At 42.5% G+C, this 17,991-nt stretch overlaps 1 protein-coding gene across 3 annotated transcripts in view; it reads left to right on the top strand.

Annotated features, from left to right (window-relative positions):
* Positions 1 to 17,991, top strand: part of LOC137428089 (SWI/SNF-related matrix-associated actin-dependent regulator of chromatin subfamily A member 4) — a 155,443-nt gene that overhangs the window by 95,697 nt on the left and 41,755 nt on the right. For all 3 annotated transcript variants that reach the window (XM_078776859.1, XM_078776863.1, XM_068118032.2), the window contains exons 19-26: positions 138 to 206; positions 1,933 to 2,106; positions 4,209 to 4,322; positions 4,957 to 5,064; positions 5,259 to 5,345; positions 5,469 to 5,515; positions 8,467 to 8,633; positions 8,779 to 8,942. In XM_078776859.1, the coding sequence (XP_078632985.1) occupies positions 138 to 206; positions 1,933 to 2,106; positions 4,209 to 4,322; positions 4,957 to 5,064; positions 5,259 to 5,345; positions 5,469 to 5,515; positions 8,467 to 8,633; positions 8,779 to 8,942 (930 nt within the window). The remainder of the gene's footprint in view (positions 1 to 137; positions 207 to 1,932; positions 2,107 to 4,208; positions 4,323 to 4,956; positions 5,065 to 5,258; positions 5,346 to 5,468; positions 5,516 to 8,466; positions 8,634 to 8,778; positions 8,943 to 17,991) is intronic.

A 17,991-nucleotide genomic window follows, 5' to 3' on the forward strand; every position in this document is an offset into this window, starting at 1 on the left:
CAATATTCATGTTAACCATTTTTTAACCTGGTATAATCAAACCAAGTTAAAGACATGACTCGGTGTCATTGGAGTGTAACTGTAGAAATGTCCGAGTAAATTTTTTGTTGTTGTTTTGTTTGTTGTGTGTTCATCAGATCCGGTGGAAGTACATGATTGTGGATGAGGGCCATCGCATGAAGAACCACCACTGCAAGCTCACTCAGGTACAAAATGTGATTATGGCATCTTGTTTGTTCAATGATTCTTCTGTTCCTTTCCCTATTGTAGATGGTTTGGTTTATCGACGTCCTCCCATGAGCTTAACTCTGGGTAAATGTACTTTTGAAAAACTACACCAGGAACTTTTGTTTACCCACCCCGCCCCCTCCCCTCCGCCCCTCTCCTTCCCCCATCCCCCACTGCTGCTATTCTTATATGAATGAATGAATGATCGTTTTAAGGCCATTTTTCCCCACGAGAGTGGGGGTTAGCCTAGCGGGCCCCATGACAATCATGGTTCCCTGTTTGAGGCAATGCTTTTATGGCCGGATGCCCTTCCTGACGCCAACCCTTAGTCGCCTCTTACGATGCGCAGGGATACGGTGTACCTATTCTAAATCGGGGTACACACCGGGATCATTCATCCCAGCAAGCTGGTACTCGATTTGCCGACCTCGGAAGGATGACAGGCTGAGTCAACCCCCCTGGAGTTAATTCAGCGATCGACCGGGATTCGAACCCAGGATCCTCGGATCCCAAGCCAGCACCCTAACCGCTAAGCCAACACCAACACCAGGATCTTATATGATTACTATATAAATGAAAAATCACTAATTGAGCGACACTTGGCATAGTAGAACACAGTAGAATGGCACTCAATAGAGAATGCTTTTAACCTCAAAAATAATTGGTGGTTGAATTCAGTTCGCTGATATGACAATCCTATTCAAATTTCATGTTGATGGAATGAAAATTGAGGATTTTAGAAATTTGAAAACAGTGGTTGAACTTTGGCCTATGTTGACCTTTTGGTCTATGTTAACCTCAAAATAATTGGTGGTTGAATTCAGTTCGATGATATGCAAATTCTATTCAAAATTCAAGTAAGGCAATCTGATGAAAATTGAGGATTTTAGAAATTTGAAGAAAATAAAAAAGTGGTTGACCTTTGGCCTATGTTGACCTTTTGGCCTTTTGAACTCCAAAAAAATAGGATATTGTCGGACCACCAACTCTTCCGTTTGGTGAAGTTTCGTGAAGATCAGTTTAAAATTGTGACCTGTAGGCAAGTATAAGTGAGTGGACAGACAAACACGCAAACACACACACAAACTGGTGATCAACATACTTGTCAAAAAATTATTTTTTGCCAAGTAATAACCGAACCTTTCTGAATTAAAATGGATTTCTTGCCAATGAATAGGTTGCTCCCACATATACCAGAATCGAAATACCCATGGTGCTTTAAAATAAATAAAATTATCATTGTCTGTCATGAGAGAAAAGGTTATTTTGATGTTGGGACTCTAAAAATCCTTTGTAGCTTCCCTCTTTTAAACATGCAAACGTTCCTTGATCAGTATTTTCAGTTTTGGGCAAGGATGACATCATATGCCCCAAGTACATTCTGGAGTTGTGTGTATCTTTGATAACTTGGAGATTAAAATCCAGAAACTTCTTCATGATGAACAATGTTCATTATATTAAGCTACCGGGGTTTTATTTATTTTTAAAAAATAATCAATCTTGATTTCAAACTACATTGTTCTTCTCTCAATCTCTCTTATTAACTTTTTCCCCTTCTTTACTCGATGCGATTCCAGGTGTTGGAATCTGTTTTGAAATCGTTGAAATTTGAAATCATTGGAATCTGTTTTGAAATCGTTGTTGAAATCACTGTTTTTCCTCTTTTTTCTTTTCTTTTTTTTCTAAACCTTTTTCTCTTCGCAGGTGTTGAATTCTCACTACCTAGCACCTCGGCGTATCCTACTAACCGGCACACCTCTGCAGAACAAGCTCCCTGAGCTTTGGGCATTGCTCAATTTCCTGTTGCCGACAATCTTCAGGAGCTGCAGCACGTTTGAACAATGGTTTAATGCACCTTTTGCCATGACTGGAGAGAAAGTAAGCAAAAGAGAGATTGCTGCAATATATTGAAAAGATTTGATATTCTGTAACGTGCACCAGTTTTTTTGTATGTTTATTTTTATTAGAAACAGCCGCTCCCTCCGGGAGCGACTGGACGGGGGGGGGAGGGGATCACGTGTACATGCGGACGGCGGTTTGTTAATTTTTTCTTATTGTTTAGCAGCCACAATTATTCCCACATTATTGTGGGATTGGCAGGGGTAAGCTTGGCCTAAGTCTTTCACGAACCGGCTGGCCAGGCCTGACATTTGACTGAGGTTAAGGCAGGAATTTGTAATTTGTTCAGGATGCCGCCGATAGCTCACCTATTATTCCTGAAGGACTCCGTGGGATTTTAAAAGTCTACCAATTAATGCTTGCAGACAGGACACCAGTTTAACTACCATCCGAGGGTTGGCATACACATTGATGAAACATCCTGCCTGTGAAACACCGGGATGACAGTTGGGTCGGGATTCAAACCCAGGCTAAACAACTTCGAGGAGAGTGTGCATAGCTCGAGGCCATCCTGCCAGCCTCCGTGTTAATATGATTGTCATTATGCCAGTATCATTGGACGGAATTGACCGATTAATTTGTGGTGACAATAATTTTGACGAAAAATCTAACTTGAATGATATTGAGGCTGGAGTTGGGATTGGAGGAAGATGTATCAACTACCTAAGGTATGCTGATGATACCACTCTGTTGGCAGAAAGTAAAGAGGATGTGATGAAACTGCTGCAGCGAGTGCAGAAGGAAAGTGAAAAGCTGGTCTTTATTTAAACCAAGAAAATATTTAAATCTTGTCATCTGAGAAGATCGAAGTGTTGAGAAGGGGTGTATTCCATTACCCCTCAGCTTCTAGAGCGCTTGCCAAGTGGCTCACTAGATTTTAAGCACCCAAGCAAACACTCCAACGAAACGGTTGATAAGGAATGGCTGGCTGGGCAAGTGACAGCAAGCTGATTGGTAATGGAACACACCCCTACTGAATGGGGTAAAGGCTGCAACCAGGCTGTCTCCGCTAGAGCTTCGGAAAGCAGTCCAGGATAGGGATGTTTGGAGACGTCTGATGATGAATGTCACCAGGAGTCGGCCCTGGATAACTAATCCTTCACGGAACGTGATAACTTCACGGAACTGTATAACTGGTTATAATAGTACTAATAGGTGTGTGGACCAGCGACTGTTAGAGTATTAGCCGATGCAGCGCCCATACAGTACGTCACACATTCTCCAAATTTCCCTCTGGCGAGTATCAAAATGTTAACAAACCTTGGGAATACGGTTATGCATCAAATAATGGTCACAATTGGGCCGTAACGGTTTCGGTGGCAATATCGCACATCACACTTGAAACCATGGCCGGGAGAAATCACATATGATGCCCCAAGATAAAAGTTAGAAACAATCCATATGCAGTCCATATACAATCTGTTGGCTAGAAAAATCAGACAGGTAATGGGATTCATCATTCATGCGTAAAGACTCACGTAAGCAACTTTGTTAGCTGAAGATCATTGCCACTTACCGAGGCCGAGCAAGTCGAGACAGCTCTGATCCGTTCATTTTAAGGGGACGTGACAAGTACAGAATGTGTTAAGCACGTCGAGTTTCCTCCAAACTTCTTCCAGTTTAGTATCGACTGCTTCTTCCAGTTTAGTCGTCGATTTAGTATCGACAACTGAAATAAGAAATGTAATTGTGCGTTTGACAGAATTGACTGAATCGTTTGTGGTTATAATAATCTTTACGTCCGGTATGTGTGCCCCATGAAATGCCATGATAACTTATTTATACACCTTAACATGGAGTTCTTCCAAGGCAGAAGTCCCTTTTGAGGAGGGGGCAAGTTAAATCGCTAAAAACATCCACCATGTGACCCTTAGTCCCCCTGTCAAGTTTGGTTGAAGTTGGATAAATAACGACTGAATGTATCTCAATCAAAGAAATGGTCAGACAGACACCAAATTGCGTATTTTAGTATGATATGCATATCTCTAGCCTTGCAAAAGCACTGCTACAGTTATGGATGAAAAGGTTGCAAATAACATTTCACGCTTTATTTACTTGAATGCTTTGGGGATGGTTATCAGGTGGACCTGAATGAGGAGGAGACAATCCTGATTATTCGACGGTTACATAAGGTGTTGCGTCCATTCCTGCTGCGTCGGCTCAAAAAGGAGGTTGAAGCTCAACTCCCCGAGAAGGTAGGTAGAACGCAAACTTGAGTAGTTTGGGGATCTATGAAGAAGGTTTGCTGTCACAAATTTGCTTCTTACTGCTGATTGATCTGACAACTTCACTACCACCAAGATAGTTTAAACTTTTGGGTTGGCCTGTTTGAAGTTCCCATCTGAGCACTTCACTCATCGTGGGTTCACAGGTTCAAATCTCATTTGCCTTGTTGTTTTGTCCATTGTTTTATATCCTTGTCTTGCATGTGCTATATGTAGGAAAGATTGTCTAGAAAAAGCCGTTATCTCCCCCCACCTCCTCCTATAACACAGAGAAGATTTTCTAGGTAATTGATTACAGTTTTATGTATGTGGTTTTGACAGCTGTCATGTGTTAGACAAACTTGCATGATCACATGAAATGTGGAAATGGAATTCAATCTGCATTGACCAATGAGACAAAAGTGTTTATGTACAGCAGAGTTTTAATGAAACAGGATCATTGTACTCCAGGCAACAACATTTAGTGTGTGTGTGTGTGTGTGTGTGTGTGTGTGTGTGTGTGTGTGTGTGTGTGTGTGTGTGTGTGTGTGTGTGTGTGTGTGTGTGTGTGCCTGCGTGTGTGTGTGTGTGTCTGTGTGTGTGTTTTTTTTTTTCATGCATGCAGGTGGAGTATATAGTCAAGTGTGACATGTCAGCATTGCAGCGAGTCTTATACCATCACATGCAAGCTAAGCGTGTTATGCTAACAGATGGTTCAGAAAAAAACAACAAGGTACAATTCCGACCCTACTGTTATGTTTTACACACACACAACGCCATTGTCCAGTTGCTGACTGTTGTACTCCCAGTCTGAAAATAGTATTCCCTGTTGTTTCTCATTACGTGACTGCATTTTGTTACCATAGTTACCTTTTGGAATTCCCAGTGCATCAGAAACAATTTGTGCCCTCTTTTCTCCCTAACAAGGGTAAAGGTGGAACTAAACTTCTGATGAATACGATAATGCAGCTTCGTAAGATCTGCAACCACCCATTCATGTTTCCGCACATTGAGGTGATCTCTTTAGACCCTTCCATTTCCTGTTTGATGTTTTCCCATTTCCCTTCAAGACCCTCCTGATATCTCTTCTCAAGGCAATGTTTGATTGCACTGTATCTCCGTTGTCTTTTGTTCTAGGAGTCCTTTGCTGAACACCTTGGATTTGGCACATCAATGGTGCAAGGGTGAGTTGGGTCTTGTTTTCCCTGACTTTGAGTCACAAGGATGATGTGAAAGTTGCAAAGAAGTTCTACTTAAAAAATTGCTGCCATAACCTTAGTCGAACGTCAGGCCTGGCCTGCCGGTTTGTTAAAGAATCGGGCAAAGCTCCCCCCTTCCCCTGGCCAACCTCATAAGAACATGGGAATAATTGTGGTCATTAAAGAGGAAGAAGAATATTACCACACCACCCTCCACATGGTGCGCACATGCACATACATATGATCCCCCGCATCCCTAACGTATTAGAGAGTGGGTGTTTCTAGTTGTTGAAATGCATGGTTTTGTTATTTTGTACACCTTTACTTATTTACGATGTACTCAAAACAAAACTTGGAGTGTGATTCATGCTGAATGAGATGCCTATAGGGGCAGTCATATTTGACTACATAATCTTTACCCAAACTGGCTGAGGGGTCTGATGTGTCGGAGCTGTTGTAGAGACTCATCCTTTGAGCCTCCCCTACCCTTTTGGGTTCAGAGATGTGAACAAGGGCCACACCACACCCTTTCTATCAGGCACGGCTTCGGGAGTTGGTCTGCTCAATTGCTGCACTCCTTTATCCTTTTTGCACTTTGCACAGTGGTTTGAACAAGGTAGTTCCCCTGCCTCCCATCCCCTCCTCCCCAGCCCTCCCCCAACCCTCTTTCTGGCAGAAAATGGTTATTCCGCAGTTCATCCCAATGGCCAAAGTGAAACCCCGACCACTTGCTTCCCAATAGCTTACAACACAGTGAACGAGCACATGACTGTGCTGCCTTTGCCCATTTCTGTATTTCTTTGCTGTCAAAATGCACCAAGTGGATACAACACCAGCATCAATGTGGTATAAGTGGTGGTTATATACGCTCTCCAGTAACTTTTGAGGAAGGCTATAGATTCAGGAGGATCGTCAAAAAGGAATAAAACAAATGGGCAGATTAATCTTTCAAGGTCCACTTTTTGATGGAGTGAGATGCTTGCGGTCTTCGCTCATGTCTGAAGGGAAAAAGCAGAAGGGTGTGGAGGAAACTCCAGGAAGCTGTTTCTACATCACTTCATCCACAACATTGGACTCTTCATTTGGGCAAACCGAGGTGCCATGGAATTAGCACATGAAACTGCAGCTTGAAATTTCTCAACGTAAAGCTATTAGGTTCAAGAACCAGATTCAAATTGTCATAGATTTGTTTGCTTCAAAATCAATGTTTTAGAAGCTTGTTTAATGGTGGAATTAAAACTTCCAATGACATTTTATTTTTCACATCATTTGCCAGATTATGCCCCAAATTCACCAGCACTGTATAAATTAAGACAATATTGTTATATTTATTCCTAATATGACTACCCGTGTTGCCCTGTTGGCATTTTTAAGAAACCAAACGTTTGTTTTTTTCCCTCCATTTTTTTTGTGGGGGCCTAAAACACTTCCCTACACCCACTGAAGAATGGGATCGGGGGTCATTTAATATTACCTTTCACATAGCTACAAAGGCTTTGGTCATCATCATCATCGTGCCACTCTTTTTTGCATCTCCAGATGCATAGGGCGGCTAAAGCAGTTTCCTAGGCTATGGGGCACATTCCTGGATGGGTCGCCACTCCGACACAGGATATTCAAATGGCTCATTCTTTCCGGTACACTGGTACTCATTTTGCCGACCTTGAAAGGATGACAGGCTGAGTCAACCCACCTGGTGTTAATTCATCAGCATGACAGAGGCTTGAACTCAAGACCCTGAGATCTCGAATCAGCCACCTTGACTGTTAAGCCAACACCAGGCACTTTTGAGCGATGTTTTTTTTTTTTTCCAACATTTTTTATTTTGCCTAAATCACTTCCTGGCACTTGCTGATGAACCTCTGAAAATTTGATGAAGATCTGGGTTAAGAGGGAGAGGAGGGGATTTCTTCTTTCTCTTCTACCCTGTTTTGCTTTGATGCCCCTTTTTTGATCCTGAAACATGTTCTCGTAAATGTACCACTGAAATTTCTTTTGATATCGTTCTTGATAAGACCGATTAAAAAATGATTTTTCTGTGATCAAGTCATGACCAGCTTCTCACCAATTGAAATGTCAACAAAGAAACATACCAATACCCTTGAGTTTATGGTTTGTTTTATTGTTTATTTCCTATTTTAGAAACTAGCCTGGTGTTGGCTTAGCGGTTAGGGTGCCGGCTTGGGATCCGAGGATCCTGGGTTCGAATCCCGGTCGATCGCTAAATTAACGTTAGGGGGGTTGACTTAGCCTCTCATCCTTCCGAGGTCGGCAAATTGAGTACCAACTTGCTGGGATGAATGATCCCGGTGTGTACCCCGGCTTAGAATAGGTACACCGTATCCCTGCGCATCGTAAGAGGCGACCAAGGTTTGGCGTCAGGAAGGGCATCCGGCCATAAAAACATTGCCTCAAACAGGGAACCATGATTGTCATGGGGCCCGCAAGGCTAACCCCCGCTCTAGTGGGGAAAATGGCCTTAAAACGATCATTCATTCATATATTTCATATTCCTATTTTTGAAACTGGTGAGTAAAAAATAATTTCCTTTCCTGCTTTGTCTCCTGAACCACTGATGTTCACACGAGTTTGCTAAACATTAAATCGCATGAGTTTGCTAAACATTAAATCGCATCATCTGATCATTTGCTTTGCATCAAAATGGACAACGGATTTGGGGAGCTGGGGTTGGGCGGTGAAGGAGCCTCGGAGAGAACTTATTAACCATGAACAATCTCAGAGTTATAATACAGTGTTGAGAAAACATGAATTAAACCTTCAGCTGTGTATTTTACCTTTGCTAGTAATTATTAGGTTGATTTGGTTGGATGCTGTGAGTAATATTTGTTGATCGTTGAACTCCAACTTGTTTTCAATTGAATTAGTGCGTACAACTCACTGGAGGATTGTTCATCATTGTCACCCTTGCTCCCCAGGGCAGAGCTTTACCGGGCATCAGGCAAGTTTGAAGTTCTGGATAGAATCCTTCCAAAGCTGAATGCTACCGGGCACAAAGTGCTGCTTTTTTCACAGATGACTACCCTAATGACAATCCTGGAGGATTACTTCAGCTACCGCAATTATCGCTACCTCCGCCTTGACGGTGAATATATGCATCCGGCACAATCTCCTGTTCCTTTGTTCTCCTGTGCATTGGCAGGAAGGTTGTCCAGGCATTTGAACTGTGGAGTTCTTGGTAGATAATAGACAAGTCTTTTTTTTGCCTTGGTTTACCCTCCCATTGGTAGGTACGACAAAAGCTGAAGACCGTGCCAACCTTCTGCTCCAGTTCAATCAGCCAGATTCACCGTACTTCATATTTCTGCTGTCTACGCGAGCTGGTGGGCTTGGTTTGAACCTGCAGACAGCTGACACCGTTGTCATCTTTGATAGCGATTGGAACCCGCATCAGGTATTGCACTACCAATAAAGTAGTTGTTGTTCTGGTGGAAGGGCTTGTTAAAAATTGTTTAAAATCCATACTTTTTCTGAAAGTTAATGAATTTTGAATGATTATTGAGTCTGTGTTGAATTATAGAAACCTCTCACTTTCTATTCTGTGAACTTTACGCCTTTACGTAGTTGTGAGCGATAATCTATTTAGTAAAGCAGGAGTGTCTATCTGTCTGTCTGTCCAACCCCGAACTACCCCCTCAGTTTTGGGGCTAGCCCCAAAAGCCGGTGTCCTAAGGTGGGTGGGAGGTTTCTTAAATTTCTTAATACAATTACGATTTTGAGTTTCCACCCATACAAAGTTTCTCTTTCTCTTTCTCTTTCTCTCTCTCTCTTTCTCTCTCTCTCTCTCTCTCTCTCTCTCTCTCTCTCTCTCTCTATCTCTATCTCTATCTCTATCTCTATCTCTATCTCTCTCTCTATATCTCTCTCTATATCTCTCTCTATATCTCTCTCTATATCTCTCTCTATATCTCTCTCCATATCTCTCTCTATATCTCTCTCTATATCTCTCTCTATATCTCTCTCTATATCTCTCTCTATATCTCTCTCTATATCTCTCTCTATATCTCTCTCTATATATATCTCTCTCTCTCTCTCTCTCTCTCTCTCTGCATGTAAATTCATTTACAGGTTCGGCATTAGCAGTCTTGCCATTTACCGCAGGTGGAAACATTTGCTGGTTCGGTAAACCATTGTTATTGTTATCAGCTTCATCATCATCATTAAAGGTACATTCATTTTACACAGTACTACTCCCACAGTTTCTGTGCAGCTTTTTGGATCCCTGCACATGTCCGAAGGTAGGTGGGAGTTTTTGTGTCTTAAAGTGGGTGGGAGTTTTCGTGTCCTAAAGTGAGTGGGCGTTTTCATAAAATTTCTCAAAACATTTTTTTTTTGGAGATTCTGGACTTCCACACGTGTGAAGCATAGGTACCTCGCAAGTATATCTACAGACTTGGCATTTAATATGGCATATATTTTTTTTCTTGACTTGGGTTTACCTTCTTAACTCGGTATATCAATCTGGTGAGTTTCTTTTACACTTTGGTGATTTATTTGTTAAAAGAACCATGCCACTGATTGTCTGTCGCAGCAAGAAGTCAACAACAGGATTATATCACAGGTGGTGTGGCAAAATGTACGGACAGGTGTATTTGATGATTGGCTTCACAGTCGGGTATACAAGGGTTGTTGCGTTCTGTATTAGTGGAAAACAACTGCTGCACATCTCCAAAAGTTATTGCCGCTTCCTCTGGAGATGGTCCATCAACTCGACAATGCTGTTTGTCATGGAGTGGTGGCTTTATGAAATTACGGCATGAAACAGCGTGCTATTGCTCGGCAGTATGGCATCACTCAAGGTCAGGTGTCAAAGATCCTGAAACGAAATGCTCAGAGGGGTGTCCCTACTCCAATACCGAGGCCAGGCCGTCCCCGCAGAACCACAAGGAGGGATGATCGCCAGCTGCACCGGTTAGTCCGCAATGGCCGTACCAAGTCAGCTAATCGGATTAGGGCTGAGTGGCAGCAACTGACAAATGTGCTTGTATCCAGAAGGCTAGTCAACCAACGACTGGTTCAAGCAGGCTATCGTGCCTGGCGTCCCCTGAGAAAGCCACGCCTGATCAGACAACACCGCCAGCGCCGATTGCAGTGGGCCAGAGAGCACCGTCAATGGCAGCCAGGACACTGGAATCACGTGATCTTCAGTGACGAGTCTAGATTTCTGGTCTATCCTCAAGATGGCCGCGTCCGAGTGCGCAGACAAGTGCATGAAGCCTCCAACAAAGATTGTATAGTGCCAAGAATCCAAGCTGGAGGTGGTGGGGTGACCATTTGGGCTGCTTTTCATGCAGCGGGCAAAACTGATCTGGTTGTTCTGAATGGAAACCTTCACCAGTTCAAGTACAGGGCCATTCTGGAAGAAACATTGCTTCCATTTGCTCGTGCAGCCTTTCGAGAAACTTTGTCTTCCAAGATGACAATGCACGGCCTCATCGTGCTCGCATGATCCAACACTTTCTTGCTGACTGTGGTGTAGAGCATATGGAGTGGCCTGCCATGTCCCCGGATATGAATCCGATAGAGAACTTGTGGGCAGAATTAACACCTCAAATCGACCACTTGGACCAGCAGCAGGCTATTGTCACTGCATGGCAAGCGATTCCTGTCCAAACCTTGGCAAATCTCGTGAACAGCATGCCTCAACGTGTACGTGCTCTCCGGAATGCTCGTGGGGGTTACACGAAGTACTGAACTGTAATTTTACTGTCCGTAATCCCAGTCGTAATTTAACTTTTGTTTTTGTTAAAAAGAAATTTGGCTAATGTGAAAAATAAAGAGATACTTCTGGAAAACGTACAGAAGTTTAACACAGTACTGTCCATGAATTGAGTTCGATATCAGTTTATATCACTTTCAGGGATCAATTTATTTGTTTCGAAATGTCAAATGTGGTTTTTGTTTCTTTTAAAGGTCACTAACAAAATCTAGAATAATTTCAACATAATTCCAATGAACTTTTGGTTCTAAGACATCTTGAAAAGTAAGTTCACCCCCACAAAAAAAAGATTCCATATTAAATGCCAAGTCTGTATATTAAAATAAAGGACTATCGGTCTGTCTGTCCATCCCCAAACTACTCCTCCCTCAGTTTTGGGGCTATCCCTGCCAAACCTTCTGCGGAACCTTTTGGGGTCCCAGGGGGTGTCCTAAGGTGGGTGGGAGGTTTCATAAATTTCTCAATAAAATTGTGATTTTGAGTTTCCACCCATACTAAACTTCTCTCTCTCTCTCTCTCTCACTCTCACTCTCACTCTCACACTCTCTCTCACACTCTCTCTCTCACACTCTCTCTCACACTCTCTCTCACACTCTCTCTCTCACACTCTCTCTCACACTCTCTCTCACACTCTCCCTCACACTCTCCCTCACACTCTCCCTCACACTCTCCCTCACACTCTCCCTCACACTCTCCCTCACACTCTCCCTCACACTCTCTCTCACACTCTCTCTCACACTCTCTCTCACACTCTCTCTCACACTCTCTCTCACACTCTCTCTCACACTCTCTCTCACACTCTCCCTCACACTCTCCCTCACACTCTCCCTCACACTCTCCCTCACACTCTCCCTCACACTCTCCCTCACACTCTCACTCACACTCTCACTCACACTCTCTCTCACACTCTCTCACTCACACTCTCTCACTCACACTCTCTCACTCACACTCTCTCACTCACGTTCAGCATTCACAGTTTCATCATTTACTGCATGTGCAAATATTTACTGGTTCGGTAATATCTCAATCCAATTGAGATTTTGCGTTTCTACCTGTACGACGCTGATATTTCTCCGCATATAAACACATTTGCGACTTCGGCAATTTCTCAATACAATTGAGATTCTTGGTTTCCACTCGTGAGATGCCGCAATTTTCCACATGCAAACACATTCGCGGATTCGGGCTTTTGCAGTTTCGCCATTGACACAACGTTAATCTTCATTGAGATTAACCAGCACTTACACTGAAGTAAGGAAGAAGAAGGAAGTGGGGGATATAGGGGAGGAAGAAACATTCAAGCCAGCGTACTAGGAAGTGGAAATGCAGTATGCACTTACAATGTACCGATAAGCTAACGTGCGAAATAATGGGACTGTTAAAGACTGCATTTGAAATATTCCACTTTTGCTCGGGGCCCCAGGAACACTCGGTCCTCTTTTAAAATGTGAAAAAATAAATTAAACTGACACTTTGATAACGTCTGGAACATATAACGTCAAGACATACTTTGCCAAGAAGTAGGTACAGTATGACCTATTGCGTATTCCTTTGCCCTCGTGACAGTTTCTAAAACAATTGGTTAAATAATGTGAATCCGGTGTGCTTTAGAAAGGTTATGTTGGTTCTCTATTTGAGTTTCAAAGCAAAATAAATTTGATAACACCCGATTTCCGAGCCGTTTGCTGTATTAACATGTTTTACAAATTACCGAGCCCAATTTTTTTCTACCCTTCACTGGACGATTGCCAGGTGTTTATAAAGAATAATGTCAATGCACATCTCCTTGAAACATCTATAATACAATGTTGTTTTTAAAATCTGTTTTTTGAAATTCACCCTAAATAAGGGTGAAAGCTACTCAAAGTTTTTGGGTTGTATATATGGAAGAGAAATGTATGTATTTATACTAGCAGATAAACCAGTGCCACTGGGCTGTTGAAGGGAATTGGTTCCCAATAGAGTGTGGAATATTTAGGGAATATGCTTGGAGCGTCCTTTGGGACCCATGAAAATTCCACAAAATGTAAAATGTGGCTTGAAGTCCTCAACCCCTTTCCTCTAGAAGTCCTCACCCTGCCCCCTTTCTCTCCCCACTTGTCCCAGCCCAAGGTCCTCAAACCTCCTCTCCCAGCTCTCTGTCTCCTTTCTTGCCCCCCACCCTCCCACCCCATCTCTGTCTCCTTTCTTGCCCCCCACCCTTCCACCACAGCTCTCTGTCTCCTTTCTTGCCCCCCCCCCCCCCACCCTCCCATCACAGCTCTCTTTTGTCAACCCACCCCAACTTCAGGCCCGCAAGTCCTCCCTTCTTCTTCAGGTTCCCAACCCCATGTCCACAGCTCCCCTTTTCTTATTCAAGTTCTCACTCTCCTGCACTCATTCCCTCTTAAGTCCGCCGAATAGTCACTAACTGTTAAGACTGCTAAGCTTTATTGGTGTGAAATAAATCAATGAAAAGGAAATTATACATTGGGCAGAATTGACAGAAACTTTTGTAGTTATGTTATCTTTTTACTTTTGCTAAGTGTGAAAACCAGTGCTCCTGATGTGTACAATACAACAACATGTGCAAATACAACACCCATGTGCACAACAAAAATGCACATAACTCAAATTGGCATGAATATCGATATTTTTGATCTCTGCATGCACTGTCCAGACACAAGAGCTGTTAAATGAGGAATCTTTCAGCATTATACGTACTGTAGTTATGATGTTTATCCCCTTCAGACACTATCGGGCAACTTTTTCACTTCATTTCAAAATGAATGTTTTGGCTGGATAGGAATACCACACATGAAAAGGGGCAGCAACATGTTGAAAATACAATGGAAAACAATAATCAGATAAGTATTATTAACCCTGATATATAACAATCAACCTCTTTGGCAGATACTAAATTTTAATTATAATAGCACATGTGCCAACATTAATGGCTATGTTAACTGCGTTTAGCCAATCAACATCATGCACCATGTAATTTAATACAGGATCACATACAGGCTTGTATCACTGATCTCCTTGACATAACTTAATAACTCAGTGTATACTAATTGGTGTTAATACCCTACATGTCGGTAAGTAACATCGGTTAGGTTTTTCCACTCTGGTGTGTAATGCCATTTTGTGGTTTTACACTGTGCTACTAATGGTACAATGGCATGTTTCCAGTTACCAGAGTCACCCATAATTTATGAGAGGTTAACTTAAAAAACCCCAAACTCACTACGAACAAGAAGAAAAATACATTAAATATCGTATCCCCCACCCTGGTTTAGTAATTTTGTTGTACAGAGTTAAGGGCCGTCAGTCGGCCATCTTTGGTCGGATGACAAAACAAAATCTTCTGCATATGTATACTCAGTTATTGTCTTTGTGTCACGTTTGAACAAAATCGGACCATGCATGTTCAATAAATGGTTGGAGACACGTTTAAGTAACAAAATGGCCACCAGTCAGCCATATTGGATCTCATCTCAAACAAAATGGCACACATATGTAAGCCATCATTCATTATCTGTGTGCCGAGATTGAACAAGATCGGTAAATGCATTTCCGAGAAATGGTTGAAGACATGTTCAATATCAGATTCTTTACAACTAAAATGTCCACCAGTCTACCAGTCGGCCATCTTTGATCAGATCACAAAATAATGTGAGGCGCACGTGTATGCCATCATGTATTCTGCTTGTACCAAGTGTGAACAAAATCAGGCCATGCATCTACTAAGAGAGCCGTTGGTCTGTGTCTGTGTCGCCATTTTTCTCAGAGATGGCTGAACGGATATTCGTCAAACTTTCAGAAGAGCATCAGTGAATGCCTGGGAGTGTTTTAGGCAAAAAAAACCCCAAAAAAACACATTTTGAAAAAAAAAAGGTTCGTTTTTTTGGATTAAAAAAAACGTATCGCTCGATAGTGCCGAAGCCTTTTTAAAATTAATAACAGTTATATACAAGTGCACGTTCGCATCAATAAATACAAAACAATCACCAGACATTTGAACACAAATAAATCAAACAATTCCAGAAGTGTGTGAAGTTGGTAGTAAGGCTTCCTCTTCTTCCTGATCCGCATCACACTTAACTCAGAAACGTGAGGAACGGCACATTCACCAGCATATATTCAACGAAAAGGTGATGAACCCCCTTCCATTTCCCCCACTCCCTTCCTCACCCTTCCCTGTCCTGCCTCCTCCCTCCCCTCACCACCCTCCCTCCTGCTCAGGTACCCCTGCTAGTGTTCAATAAATGGTTGGGGACACGTTTAAGTAACAAATGGCTGCCAGTCGGCCATCTTGGATCTGTTCTTAAAAATAAATGACGTGCATATGTAAGCCATCATTCATCATCTGTGTGCAAAGTTTGAACGAGATTGGTAAATGCATGTCCAAGGAAAGGTAGAGGACATTTTCAATATCGGGTTTTTTTACAACTAAAATGGCCCCCTGTCAGCCATATTTGATCACATCGCGAAACAAAATGATGTGCATGTGTATACCGTCATGTGTCGTCTTTGTGCCAAGTATAAACAAAATTGATCCATACAGATATGGTTGCGGATGCACGGATGGACGGATGAGACCAAATCCATAAGCCCCCGTTTCGGACTTAGTCCAAAGGGGGCTAATAATGCATTCCATTAACAACAGTACTTTATCATATGCCATCAAAAGGAATCATATGCCATCAAAACTCTGAATCGATCAATACAAAATGAATTTATTTACCGCTCCACAGTGCATTGTTCCAACCCAACCTGACTCAACGGAAGTGAGGCCGGAAGTCCCCGCCTTACATTTCCAGCAGGCAATACATTTAATTTGAATTTACAATTTACCAACTGCTTGGCACAAATCATTATAAATCATATAATGACAACACAAATTTATTGAAAATGAAATCCAGAAATATCTAATTTACAAAGAATATTCTGCCCCCTGAGTCAAGACTTCGTGGAAGTGCCTTTGGCAGCGATTACAGTTTCGAGTCTTCTTGGGTATGTCTGCATCAGCTTTGCACATCTGGATTTGGGGACTTTCTCCCATTCTTACTTGCAGTCGTTGAACAGCAATCTTCAAGTCTTTCCTCAGATTCCCAATAGGATTCAAGTCTGAGCTTTGGCTGGGCTACTCAAGGACTTTCACATTCTTGTTCTGAATGAAACAGAAAACCAAATACTGCATTGGAGACATCAGAAGGAACCAAAAAGAAAGTAAAGAGCAAAGATGGAGTCATCAGGAGGAACCTGGATAGGATTCAGGTTTCAGTGGCCACTCCTCTACCCTCAAACCCATCCAAGCGCAAGTGAGCCTTCCAGAAAAAAATAATTCTGCAAGAATTTATTTCTCGGAAGACAGATAGATAAAGAAAGAGAGAGATAAAGAAAAAGCAAGAATGAGAATGAATAAAGAGAAATATGAAAAAGTGGAAAGGAACAAAGAAAGGAAGCAAAAGAAAGGAAAGGAACAAAGAAAGGAAGCCATTCCAGTGTTGCTTTGGCTATATGCTTGGGGTGTTTGTCCTGTTGGAACGTAAATCTTCGCCGCAGTCTTTTACACTCTGAGGTAGGTTCTCCTCAAGGATTTGCCTGTATTTGGCTCCATTAATTGTCCCTCTATCCGTTTGACTCTCAGTCCTTGCCACTGAAAAGCATCTCCATAGCATGATGTTGCAACCACCATACTTCACGGTAGGAATGGTGATGAGCTGTGCTCGGTTTCCGCCAGACGTAGCGCTTTGCATTCAGGCCAAAGAGTTCAATTTTCATCTCATCAGACCACAGAATATTTTGCCTCATGCTCTCCGAGTCTTGCACGAGCCTTTTTGCAAACTCCAGGCATGCTGTCATGTGCCCTTTTCTCAGGAGTGGCTTCCGTCTGGCCACTCTCTCATAAAGTATAGGTGTGTGAAGTGCTGCGGAGACTGTTGTCCTTCCGGCAGGTTTTCCCATCTCAGTCAAGGAACTCTGTAGTTCTGTCAGAGTGGTCATGGGTTCTTAGTCAACTCCATGACCAAGGTCCTTCTTACCTGGTTGCTCATTTTGAACAGACGGTCAGCACTAGGAAGAGTCTGGGTAGTTCCATATTCTTGCCATTTCCTAATGATGAAGCTCACTGTGCTCTTGGAAACTTTCAACACTAGAAATTGGTTTATACCCTTCCCCAGATCTATGCCCCGGTGTGTACCCCGATTTAGAATAGGTACACCGTTCCCTGTGCATCGTCAGAGGCAACTAAGGGTTGGCGTCAGGAAGGGCATCCGGTCATAAAAACATTGCCTCAAACAGGGGAACCATGATTGTGATGGGGCGCGCAAGGCTAACCCCCGCTCTAACGGGGAAAAATTGCCTTAAAACGATCATTCATTCATTCATTCATATATTCATATTCATTCATTCATTCATTCATATTTCCAGATCTATGCCCCCTCACAATTCTATCTCGGAGTTCTATGAACAGTTGCTTGGAGTTCATGGTGGAGTTTGTGCTCTGACATGCACTGTCAACTGTGGGACCTTATATAGAAAGGCGTGTTTCTTTCTAAATTATGTCCAATGAATTGAATTGGCCACAGGTGAACTCCAATCAAGTTGTAGAGATGATCAAAGGATGGTCAAAAGAAATTGGATGCACTTGAGCTCAATTTGGAGTGTCATAGAAAAGGTTCTGTCGCTCAAGCTTTTAGGTCTCACTATCTGCCATGATCTTTCTTGGGAAAACCACATT

The sequence above is a fragment of the Myxine glutinosa genome, chromosome 1, assembly GCF_964187855.1.
Source record: "Myxine glutinosa chromosome 1, kmMyxGlut1.1, whole genome shotgun sequence".
Classification (NCBI taxonomy): Eukaryota; Metazoa; Chordata; class Myxini; order Myxiniformes; family Myxinidae; genus Myxine; species Myxine glutinosa.